At 45.1% G+C, this 12925-nt stretch overlaps 1 protein-coding gene across 1 annotated transcript in view; it reads right to left on the bottom strand.

Annotated features, from left to right (window-relative positions):
- Positions 1 to 7053: 7053 nt before the first annotated feature.
- LOC147663076 (monocarboxylate transporter 13-like) overlaps positions 7054 to 12925 on the bottom strand; it is a 31609-nt gene continuing 25737 nt past the window's right edge. Inside the window, exons 2-4 of the mRNA XM_086950695.1 lie at positions 9604 to 10486; positions 8539 to 8923; positions 7054 to 8067 (exon numbers count right to left, since the gene is read on the bottom strand). Of these exons, the coding sequence (XP_086806821.1) occupies positions 10275 to 10486 (212 nt within the window). The 3' untranslated portion in view covers positions 7054 to 8067; positions 8539 to 8923; positions 9604 to 10274. The remainder of the gene's footprint in view (positions 8068 to 8538; positions 8924 to 9603; positions 10487 to 12925) is intronic.

Genomic DNA, 12925 nt, shown 5'->3' with positions numbered 1-12925 from the left:
TACCAAGGGGGTGAGCAAGGGTTATCTAAATTGTGAATCTCCATTACCCTGACTAAAAGCAAGGGTCCCTATTTGGACAAAGTTACCTACCTCTGCCAACTAGAGACCCCCATTTCTAACAAAGAGACATATATCTTTTAATGCAAATCCTAGTCAAAAATTTTTAGTACATGGGGTATCCAAAAACACCGCAGGATGGTCATAAATCATTGTCGGAGATAATTGTCATTATTATCACAGTACAGCCATAAGTTCTTTTTCCATTAACACACTTTTCCTCCACAGTAAGAGTCTTCCTTACAACTCCAACCTGCATTTGCTTCTCGATCACTGATTTCTCTTCAGGAGTTTCTGAACTGGAAGAATACCAGATATTGTTTGGATGCTCTTCATTCTCCTATTTTCTTCTTTGTTGTTGTGTGCCGATTTCTTTGGCCAAGTCATTAAGAGCTGCTGTAGGTACGGGTTAATTCACCACCAAAGTGAGGGCATCTTTTAACTCTTCTCTAAGGCTTATTAAAAAGAAATGATTACTGCCTCATTTCTTTAAGCTGCTGTAGCCATTAACTGTTGGAACTGAAAAATATAGTAGGTGGGAACTTGATGAGTTATCCACAAGACCTGCCTCTTTTCAAGTGTAACCTTAAATTGAGTCATGAATTTTGTATAATTAACCAGCCAACAATTCTTTTCTAATCAAGGAAGTAGGACAGAAAATAGTTTCCCTTGCACAGTAAGACACAATGAAGGTAACTTCAGTCGTGTTATAGGAAAAGTACTCAGGTTGTAACAAAACAAAAAAATTGACACTGGCCCAAAAATGACTGAAAATTCAAAGGATTGCTTGAACATTTTTTTATTTGGAGCTGGCAGAGAGGGTGATGCTCCCAAAACTCTTGTTACTGACGGACCCCAGGATGCAGTACTTCCCTTGTTACTGTTGCTAACAGAAGAGAAATCTGTTATTTGTATAGAGCTCACAGGTTACAAAGTCAGCCAAATTGTTAGCAGTTGCATAGTACACATCCTGAAGTGGTCTCCTGGCATGATGCATGTCAGATACTGGCTTGCCAAACTCTCAAGCTTAGGCCAAAGACACAAAACTGCTGAGTGCCCTGGCTGTCCCAGACTTTCTCTTGAAGTATTGCCTCCTTGAATATCTTGTAAGAGAAGGAAGGGGAGAATGAAGAGGGAGAGAACATATAAATACGCAATTGCTGTTGTAGGTTGTGTCAGCTAAACCTGGGTGGAGTAGTGTCAGGTTGCAAATTAGCTCACCTCTTCAATGTTCAGTCTTCCAGAGTGGTCTAACTTTCAAACTCTTCAATGTCCAGACTTCTAGAGTGGGCTAACTTTCAAACTCTTCAATGTCCAGTCTTCCAGATTGGTATACCTTTTTAACTCTTCAATGTCCAGTCTTCCAGAGTGGTCTAACTTTCTAACTCTTCGATGTCCAGTCTTCCAGAGTGGTCTTTCAAACCCTTCAATATCCAGACTTCCATAGTGGGCTAACTTTCCAACTCCTCAATGTCCAGTCTTCCAGATTGGTCTACCTTTTTAACTCTTCAATGTCCAGTCTTCCAGAGTGGTCTAACTTTCTAACTCTTCAATGTCCAGTCTTCCAGAGTGGTCTTTCAAACCCTTCAATATCCAGGCTTCCATAGTGGGCTAACTTTCAAACTCTTCAATGTCCAGTCTTCCAGAGTGGTCTACCTTTTTTACTCTTAAATGTCCAGTCTTCCAGAGTGGTCTAACTTTCTAACTCTTCAATGTCCAGCCTTCCAGAGTGGTCTAACTTTCAAACTCTTCATGGTCCAGTCTTCTAGAGTGGTCTAACTTTCAAACTACTCAATGTTCAGTCTTCCAAAGTGGTCTAACTTTCCAGCTCTTCAATGTTCAGTCTTCCAGAGTGGGCTAACTTTCAAACTCTTCAATGTCCAGTCTTCCAGAGTGGGCTAACTTTCAAACTCTTCAATGTCCAGTCTTCCAAAGTGGTCTAACTTTCTAACTCTTCAATGTCCAGCCTTCCAGAGTGGTCTAACTTTCAAACTCTTCATGGTCCAGTCTTCTAGAGTGGTCTAACTTTCAAACTACTCAATGTTCAGTCTTCCAAAGTGGTCTAACTTTCCAGCTCTTCAATGTCCAGTCTTCCAGAGTGGGCTAACTTTCAAACTCTTCAATGTCCAGTCTTCCAGAGTGGGCTAACTTTCAAACTCTTCAATGTCCAGTCTTCCAGAGTGGTCTACCATTTTTACTCTTAAATGTCCAGTCTTCCAGAGTGGGCTAACTTTCAAACTGTTCAATGTGCAGTCTTCCAGAGTGGCCTAACTTTCAAACTCTTCAATGCCCAGTCTTCCAGAATGGTCTAACTTTCAAACTCTTCAAAGCCAATATGTCTGACTTATGAAAAAGTCCTTTTTGTGTCATTGATGAGTTTATGCAGTCAATAAGTTGTCATTTATGTACTGTCCTTCAGTTTTGCACTCTTGCATCCATTCATCAATCAACTGACTCATTCTTGCATTCACCCTCTGACATGAGTGCGAATAACATACACATAAACTCAACAACATATGCAAGCTGAATTAAGTAGAAAAAAAGAAAACATGCTGCAATCTGATCTCCTCAAGTCAAGGTCAAGCCAGACCTAAAACGTAGTGTTTGAGAAGGCAGCAGTGAAAGCAGTGATGCAAGCCAGTCAAAGACATGACATAGAGGCGATGCTCCATGGGAGGGGCAAACACGTCATTGACAAGCTGTGAGACCCAAGCCCCTCTGTGTTCTTGGTAAGCCGCGAAATGCCTCACAACAGAGAGCACATGTGGTGTTTTGTAGGCAGGGCTGACTTTAGCACTGGGGTGCCTGTGTGACAATCTTTGTTGACATCCCCTCAGCTTGAGTTACAGCCCTCTCCATGGATTCCCTCAATACCAGCATCCAAGGGTGCCCATCATCTTTCCATAGCCCTTCTCTCACATGAATTTAATTTTCTATAGCTTATACCAATGTATGGTGTTCAGGCACTTTATATCACACACACTATACAGAGAAAATTATTCATAAAATGTATAAATCAATGTACAAAAAATATTACATAAGACAATGCAAACAATATTTTGTGCATCTGACCTCTGACCCCCTGGCCAGAGAAACTGCCCTCCCTTCGCGCAGCTCCATCTTTGGTCCGCTACCCACAGCACCTCTCTGCTTGCAGGTAGGTGTTTGAGGACCTCCTCCACCCGCAGGCTCATGCCTGCGCCTCATCCCTGGCGGTCCAGTGGGAGAGCCTTGCTCTTTTGCTGGTCTGCTCGGCCTGCTTCCATTATCTTTCTGTTCCTTTTCTATTTTTCTGCCTATCTGTGTCTTTTGCTTCTGGCTATTTGTGCACGGTTTTCTTTCTATTGCCTTTTACTGACTATCTGTTGGCTCTTTGTCTGGTTGGGCTTTTTCTCGTTGTGCCTTTTTCTGTTTTCCTGTTGTTGCCTTGTGTTGTATTTTTTCCGTTTTGCCTTTTGCTCCATTTTCCCGCCACTGCTGCCCCTGTGGCCCAATCCCCCCCATTGGTTCCCGTTCCGCCTTCCAGCTGTGCTCCCTCCCCTGCCCCCTAGTTAATGGCGGCTGCTGCGCGACAGGTTGAGGAAGATCTCTGACCTCTCTGCCAGAGAAACTGCTGTCCCCTCGCGCTGTTCCGTCATTGCGCTGCTGTCCCCAGCACCTCTCTGCTAGCAGGTAGGTGTTCGAGACTTTCCTTCACCCATAGGCTCCTGCCTGCGCCTCATCCCTGGTGGTCCAGTGGGAGAGCCTTACTCTTCTGCTGGTCTGTTCAGCCTGCTTCCATTGTTTTGCTTTTCCCTTTCTGTTTTTCTGCCTATCTGTGCCTTAATGCCTCTGGCTATTTGTGCCCGGCTTGTCTGTCTATTGCCTTTTTCTGTCTATCTATTGGATTTTAGTCTGGTTGTGCCTTTTCTCGTTGTGCCTTTTTTCAGTATTCCTGTTGTTGCCTTGTGTTGTGATTTTTCTGCTCCCTTTTCCCACTGCTGCAGCCCCAGTGGTCTCTCCCTTTCTGCCGGTTCCCGCTCCCTCTTCCCTGCTATGCTCCCTCCCCCGACCCCTACTTCATGGCGGCCTCACAATGGACTCACGCAGTGGGTGCATCGCTGGCCAAAGACCAGCCCATCTGCGCCAGGGACCTTCGTCCTCCGATATCCCAATGCTACAAATCAGCCGACCTCCATACACTCAACCCAGGATGAGGCAACAGCTGCCAGCTGTCAATTCTAAACACCACCCATGGCCAGTTCTCCTGCTGACACTGCCACCACACCTTCACCCACCTATGGACCCCCATGGCTACCACCCCCCACCGGAAACCATCGAGCGAAAACCCTGACTTGCATACTCCTCAACATACGCTCCCTGCACAGATACCCAGTAGAAATCTGGGACCTCCTCGACACCCTATCACCTGACATTGCTTTCCACACAGAAACCTGGACCAATGCCAGCTTCGCCCCTGACATTGAAACCGCCATCCCTGATGGATACAAGATCCAGAGGAAGAACCACCTCAACCACCCTGGAGGAGGACTCGCTCTTGTTCATAAAAGCTCCCTCCGACTCACTACAGCCAGTACGAATGCCTCCCCGCCCTTAATGGAACACCTACACTACCAGATCCAGACCAACCCCAAAATGACCCTACATTACACCCTCACCTGCAGACCTCCTGGACCGGGCACTACATTCACCTCAACCATCACAGACCTCATCACACCTTAAGCCATCGCCTCCATGGTCTAAGTACTACTCGGAGACCTGAACTTCGACCTCCATAACCTCAGCGAGCCCAACTCCACTACCCTCCTGGACAACCTCAGCAACATCGGACTGATACAGATCATCACCACCCCAACCACAAGGCTGGCAACTCCCTTGACCCCATCTTTGCAGGGGAAACAACATCCGCTTCAGCCACACCACGCAACCCCTCTACACGACCACCAGTGCTCTTCTCCTTCTCAAAAATCACCACACACAAGCCTACAACACGCCCCCATGCAGGAACTGGAGCAAGGGCACCGAAGAGCACCTCAACTCCTACCTCAACAATGTCCTGCACCCATCACGACCAATGCCAACTCAGCACCCAACAAACTCCACAGATGGATCATCGAATGTGCAAACACACTCGCCACCCTCCAGAACTCAGACAGACAACACCCCACGAAAGCCTCCTGGTTCACCACTGACCTCCGAGAATCCAGATGCACATACTAACGTCTTGAGAAATCTTGGAGAAACAGTAACACCCCTTAAAGCATGCACCACTTACAAAACCACCATGACAGAATACCACCAACGCATCAGATCCACAAAGTGGAACTTTATCCAGGACAGAACCCTCTCTAACTCCAACAACTCCAAGGAACTCTTCAGCATCATACAAGAATTCACCAAACCCCCCAGCGAAACCTCAGACGCCCCCCCTCCCAGGACCTCTGCAATAAGCTTGGCTCCTACTTCCATAACAAGATCAAGTCCATATACGGCTACTTCAACAAACAGAAACAAATACGAACCATCCATGCTCACAGCAAGCAGGCACTATGCACTTACATAGGTGGACGGGCGGGCCTGCTGTCTGCTGCAGACATAGCCACTGAGCACATCCTTGCCATGGTTGCCATCCTAGCCACGTGGGCATTAACCCCCAGTGATGCATAGGGAGTCTGTTGAACAGGATGCCAATATCAGAGCTAAGCGGTCCATGCCTGGGGGCTCTCAGGAAAGGAAAGCGTAAGTACTGGGCAGCTAAACATGGCAGTCAATCACATGAGCCGGGTCAGATGCCTCAGAAACGAGCAGCAGCAAACTCTGGGGCTAGCAAACATTCTGCTGTCAGTAGAAACTTCTGTAGGACAGAACTGACCTCAGGCGTGGAAGACAATCAGAGCTAATTGTACAACCACTGTGCGACACCTGAAGAAATGCGTACCAATCACCAGCAATGTACTTAAATACTTGTAACCCCAAAAGCTAGCTGGAGCCTTCTAACCTGGTACGTGTTGAAAGGAGTGCCTCGTGTTCACACTGGCATGCTGATCTGCAAACAATCTACCCCACCACGCCATAAATGCCTACCTCCTATGAATGATGTGGCTAAGGCAGCCAGATGTGATGCACAGCTGGCACAGTAATGCCACATAAACACAAAGCGCAAAACACCAAAGCAGGTGTCATATTGTGCACTCGACACTCCAGACACGCATGGATATCAAAGCACAGCTGAGCCCTCCTCGGGTGAGGACTATACCCCTCCGCCTTCATCTGTGGCATTTACAGACCTCTGTCAAGGATCCAGCGTACAGAGCAGAGTCCATCTGCTTTCCAAAGGGCCTCTCTTCCACTCCTGGGCGTGGCCATTAGATTCAGAGCGAGGAACTCTTTTAATCTCCTGCCGGGATCTGTGCCCCCGATCTACACAATCTACCTCAATGAGCCCCAGACTCTGTTCCAGTACACAACTTAATTTAAGTTCCCCAACTTGAGCTCTGGGCCCAACAAACCATACAATCTTCACCTCCTAAGCAATATGTATCTCCCCATGTATATGTCTATAGGAAGAAAGCTGTGGCACTCTGCAACTATCTACCATGACACTGTGCGATACATCTCTTCTGCCTTCCCAGTCTGGAGGCAGTGGCATGGATTGGCTAGCTGGAGGTCTGGCCATCACTGGACAGTCTAGGGGACATAACGAACCTTGTTTTAGTGGAAACCTTTACGGTCTATTTCAGTAGCGCCACACCTTGAACATTGGGGGTTTGGACGCCTCCCCCTCCTATTGAAAGTCTTTCAAGAATGGAACCTACAAGAACTCACAACTCGGGGGCTTATCCACACACCACAGAAGATTCCAGATGCTCTTGAGTTACCCACTCTCCAGTCCCACCCATGAGTCCTTTGCTCCTACACCAAAACAGCAGCACATTAAATTAGCAGATACAGAGTACATGCACTTCATTAATATCAAAGGGAAAATTACAGCACTTCTCAGCAGGGGTTCAATACCTTTTTTATTGTTTTAGTATTTTCTGAGAAATATTACAAAGGCAGATAAATACATTCAAACCTTACAGAATTCATACATAATTCATACAAACTTCTATAAATGATAACACTAGCTATTCAGGCCGATGGATTACACACTGCATCGCCGCAACTGGCAGGGGACTGCCATTCCCTGATGGCGATGATGTGGTCAGTGGCTTAGCAGCTGCAGCACCGGCAAGCATATTACAAGTTTCAGGACCCCCAGCGGTGCTATGGAGGTCTTTAGTCTTTACTCCATGAAAAGGCTGTCAGTCCTGAAACAGAGGAGTCCCTTTTGAACATAAGCATAGGCCACAATATGTGCTCCCCTGTATGCATGCACCCCAGTTCCTGCATGTCATGGACTTTAAAGTTGATGCTGTGCAGGAACTGTTTTTGGCATTCCCATTGTGGTGCCCATTTTCAGAGGCACTGCCATAAGACCAAAAAAAATCCCACCAGACACAAGGAAACTCGTAATCTGTCTGGCAGTGCACAATTGTTTTGGCGTGTGAGAGCGGGCGGCCAGCGTGGCGTTCCACTCCCGCACCGCCAATCTCGTAATCAGACCCTTTATGCCTATTTCTAATTCTATCTCCCTAAACAAAAACAGTATTATGGGTAGTGCAATCTTTATTGTATTACAGTGCCCAATGATTGTAACAAGTAGTTTGTTCATCTATTTCAAATCAGTTGTCAACTTTCTTAATAGAGAATTGTAATTTAGTGGGACAGTCTGTCCTGCTGAAGCAGTAATTTTATCTCCAAGGTATGTGCCACAGTGGGTCTTTCTATTGTCTGTAAAATTGTAGTTATGATTGGAAACTATCTGTGTCTCCCATGCCACTTATGAGATAGCTAGAAACTCTCCCACAAAGAGAAGCGTCCAACTCAATTTCACGCATCACGGTTTCTGGATTCATGGTCATTATTGCCACATCACCTGCATATGCCAGTAGCCTAGATGTAAATCCTCTAAGCACGGGGGCCTCATTTATGAGCTCTTGCGTCACTTTTACGCAGCCGGTGCGTCACTTTTTGTGACGCACCAGCAGCGTAAAAAATGTGCCTTGTTGCACCATATTTACAAAGTGACGCATCTAGGTAGATGCGTCACTTTGTAAACCCCTGCGCCACATTATACCTGCACCAGGTATAATGTATGCACACCTGCCTCACAGCAGGCATAAGATTGACGCAGGCCCTTTCACATGGGGCTTGCCCCATGTGACAGTACACATTGCTGGAGTTGCGTCACGTTTGTGACACACTCCAGCAATGCGTCACTTTTGCGCCATACAGATACGTCAGAAATACTGACGCATCTGTAACTCCTTGCGCAACGATGCATCATACTGTAAACATTGGTGTCGCAAGGAGGGCCGCAATGAAAAGTGACACATTGCTGTTTTCACGCAGCGATGCGTCACTTTTCATAAATGAGACCCAGGGTCGTCTGGTTCACAAAGGTAAGCTTACACTTTTGTGTAAGTTTGTGATTTTTTTCAATTTAGGAAGAAATGTTAGTGTTAGTATCTTTCATAATCTAATATTATGGTTGTTAGTTCTTTTTCGAGTTAGGTCAAAGTGTCAGAAAGTATCCTAATTAATTTAGACTGCTGTTTCTTCCTCTTAAGGGTATAACTCATAGTTTCACCTCTGAAACTAGCCTTAACTGCATCCCACACAATTTCAGACGAGGCACTGCCATTATTCCACTCAAAGAACATTGGTGGAAGATTCTGCTAATTTCAGTCCTCAGCATGCCCTGAATGCCATGTCTTTTAATTACAATACACTGAGACTGAACACTATCTTTTACCATTAAAGACTACCCCCCACATGCATCATTGTTTCATTTTGCACTTCCTAATTTGCGATTTTTAGGGAATCGCAAATTAGGAAATGCAAAATGGGATGCATGTACATTTTTGCAAAATATTTGAGAATCGGTAAAAATCGCAATTTTTACCGATTCTCAAATATTATGCGAATTCCAAAGTGCGAATTCGCACTTCCCATTGTTTCCTATGGGCCAAAAGGCCCATAGGGATCAATGGGAAGGCTTTAACAAATTGCGATTTTCATTTTGAAAATCGCAATTTGTTAATGCATTTCATGGGTGCCCCTGCACCCCTGAAATGTATTTTTCGCATCATGTTACACACACACATGTCCTAAGGACATGTGTGTCCGTAACATGACTGCTTAAAAAAAGCATTTTTAAGCATTTTTAAACCTTTTTCCAAATTTACCGAGTGGTTCAACCACTCGGTAAATTTAACCCCCTAATTGCGAATTCGCAATTTGAAAAATATTCATGCATTGCTTTTAAGAAATCGCATATTTGCGATTTCTTAAAAGCAAATGCAATTTTAGAAATCGCAAAAATGATGCAAATTCTAAAATTGAATGATGCATTCCAAAAAGCTATTTTGGAATCGCAAACGGCCGATTTTAAGGAATCGCACCGTTTGCGAATCCAAAATACTTTGATGCATGTGGTAATACAACTCTATGTGAGCGCAAACATCTATTCAGTAGAAATCAAATCTAGATCTGACGCTGAGACTTTCATGAAAATTGTAGGACAGGTTATCTTTGTTGCTCTTGCAGAAGAAGTACAGAGCTGGAGCCAAGTTATGTGCACTCAAGTGAAAACATGTGGCTATGAAGATACAGTTTATGTGGCAGCTCCTAGCATTCTATGGTTGCTCAGTGGTTTGATTTTGTTGAAGATGCACTCTTCCACAGTGATCATGATACACCATGGCAGTAAGGCGATTGCCACCGAGGCTCATGTCCCCTGTTAACCAGTCTCCCTTAGAAGGGGATGGAAATCTTGGCTGGTGCTGCTCCTGTCTCATCACCAGTACAAAGCTCTGGCTGAAGATGACTGTCATGATAATATTTTAAAGGGGTCTTGAGCTCTGTATGTTAGTCATCATACATGTTATAGCAAGAGCAAGTGTCTATGCTTCCTACATTTTAGCACACCTGAAAATGGAAAAGATGGATAAACAATCCCTGGTACTCTCACACCCTCTAAACCACTTTTGTCCAAAGTGGAAAAGAGAGACCATTTCTGATATTGCACACCAAGGCCATGTTGTGATTTTCAAAGATGATAATCACTAACTGGACACAGAATACAGTCCGTTGTTCTTTGAGCTGTCCAGAGATTAGTCCATGGATGAAAGTCTCATCATAGTACTGGGCGCCGGAGGTTCCTCTTCAGTATGTGGCAACTCACTGTTCTTCTTCATTTGGCAAGGCAATGGGGTTCTTGTGAAGAACGAGGGGCTGCACATCATAATGCCACTCCCAGCTAGCGTGAATGCCGCAAAGACAATGAATGAGACCGTGAAGCCCCCAGTGAGGTCCCTGAGGAATCCTGTAAACAGAAAAGGAACAAGCATTTGCAATGCAATCAGTCTCGCCTTTGGGACCTTATATGTATTTAGCAATTCAGTACATTAGCCTGTGTGCTGAAACATCTACTGTTCTTTAACATGGAGAGAAAATAAGCACCAAACTGTGTGACATGCTAGGTATGGGAACACATGGAGAGAAATATTGCCTTTCAGAGGGAAATGGTATAGTTCAAAGCTCTGTTTTTAACATGAAATCAGGGCCTTCAATGGTCATATCACTGAAAATACAGGATTTGAAAAAAATATTATGGTCTATGGGTGCTCGTGGAAGATAATTTCTATGGACTGGAATCTAGAGAATGCGAAAGTGATTCTGGTATTTTACTGACCTCTGCTGTTCGTTTTCTATCAAAAAAGTTAAATAGAGGCAGTTGCCAGAGGAATAAAAAAAAGAAAGTCACTCAGCAGAAAGCAATTCTGATATTTTACTGACCTCTACTGGTCATATCCTACCAAGACAGTTAAATAGAGGCAGTTGAACAGAAAACAAAGCCCCTAAGCGGAAGCAGACAAGTCCTAGGGCTGATCTCCAGAGCCTACAAAGTACATACACATATAAGTATATACTAAAGTATACACAAGAGGTCTTGAATGCTCGACCTAATAATAGTGATGATCGTGACATTGTGACATCTGAAAGCAGAAGACAACATGCTAGCAAACCAAATTACATCGCAAATCCTGTCCCATTGTTTAACACCTCTTCCCAGCCCCTTCCCAACTTGCTCCAGCTCCATAAAGTCTCCCCAATTATCCGTACATTTATCCTAATTCCCCTATGCCCCCTTCCTATCAACATCCATGCTCCTTTCTGTCTGTTTCACTGCTCTTTTTCATCCAAATCCAATTACTTTTAGTAACTTCTCATCTTGAGCCCAAATCTCCGCTCCTCCCCTCTTCCCTACTCTTGGGCACTCCCTTCTCCTGATAGTGCTGTATAGTGTTAGAGTCAATTTTCCTCCCAATTCAATTTACTCTCTATTTTTCTGTCCAGCTCTTTCTGGTGCCATTTAATCTCCTTCCAGCCACTTCTAGTGTCCTTCCATCTCTTTCTCAACTCCTATGAGAACATTGGAATGTTGAGAGCTCCATTGAAGACAACGGAGCAGCAGCCTATATAAACTGGAATAGGCCCACTGCACTCAACATTTCAATGTTCTAATACACAGCCTCTGCCTTTCTCTATAACCTGCCACTTAAAAATATATTATTTATTTAGAAGAAAGTGAAAGGCAGAGGTCGTACAGGAGGACACAGACAGCCTTCACTCTTTTCTCCTCCTGCACATTGCCACTGGGACTTCAGGAGGAGGGTGGGGTAAATTCTGCTCAGCTCCTGGGGTTTCCTGGCTTGGCTGAACTACATAAAGCAGTTCAGCCAAGCTGGCGAGAACCAGGGGCTGACTTCAGTCCCCATTCCCAGCTCCTGCTGTAAATGTTCAACAGCTAACAGCGGTGACCCTGCATGTGCTGTTAGCTTTAGAACATTCACAGCAAAAGCTGTGGAAAAAAAGACTTTAGAACCTAGGGGAGTCAAGCCCCTCGGGCTCCTGTGTGGTGTATCTCCAAATGACACAACTCCAGTAAGATGAAGCAGGATTCTTTATTTCCAGCCCCTACGCAGCAGGCACCAACACGAATGGTCTTCAAGCAGAACTGCCAGCAAGGAGAATGCTCACTACATAATACAATTCTATAGTTCTAGATTATTAGTACAATTCTAACATTGACTTACAACTAACCCATGAAGCACTGTGGTATCTAGGTTACCTGTATCTTGGTAACCTCATGCCACAAGTTCTAGAATGTTAGATCATGTGGGAGCGGTTGGTGACAGCTGGAAGGAGATACCAGAGGTGTCGTTTATCATTTGCTTGCTCTCCAATATTCCGCCGTCTCACCTCCATATGTACGAGTTATCCTTACAATTTGGAGATGATTTTGGGATACTGATCCACGTGGACCATCGGCGCATACACAGGGGAGAGCAAGCAAATCTGAGTTGCCACTATCCTATGGGTGTTGCAGCAGATTTTCTTCAGACTCCTCGAGGTTGAGGGAGTCGCACAAGACTAGCAACGGTTGTGCAGAGCGTTGAAGAGGCTGCGACACGGCAAAGGCTCAGGAACAGAAGATTTAGGTGAGCGCAAGCACTGAAAAGGATCTGCCTGCGCTCGGTCTTACCCATGGTGCTGGTTGTGGAGAGCACAAGACCAGTGAGAGCGTCAGAAGGCTGAGGCAGTGCATGACTGCTGTATAAGTCACTGAACAGGCGTCACCGGCTATCGAGTGTGACATAAGGTACACGCTGACGCCTGCGCCATTTTGAGGCCAGGCACTGCACAGTTATTCACACACCCTGGACTACAGTTTGGAGGCTAATATATTTGTATACTAGTA

This window comes from Lissotriton vulgaris, unplaced genomic scaffold (genome assembly GCF_964263255.1).
Source record: "Lissotriton vulgaris unplaced genomic scaffold, aLisVul1.2 SCAFFOLD_1120, whole genome shotgun sequence".
Lineage (NCBI taxonomy): Eukaryota > Metazoa > Chordata > Amphibia > Caudata > Salamandridae > Lissotriton > Lissotriton vulgaris.
Note: the sequence above shows the minus strand (reverse complement) of the source record. Positions and strands in the feature narration are given on the sequence as shown.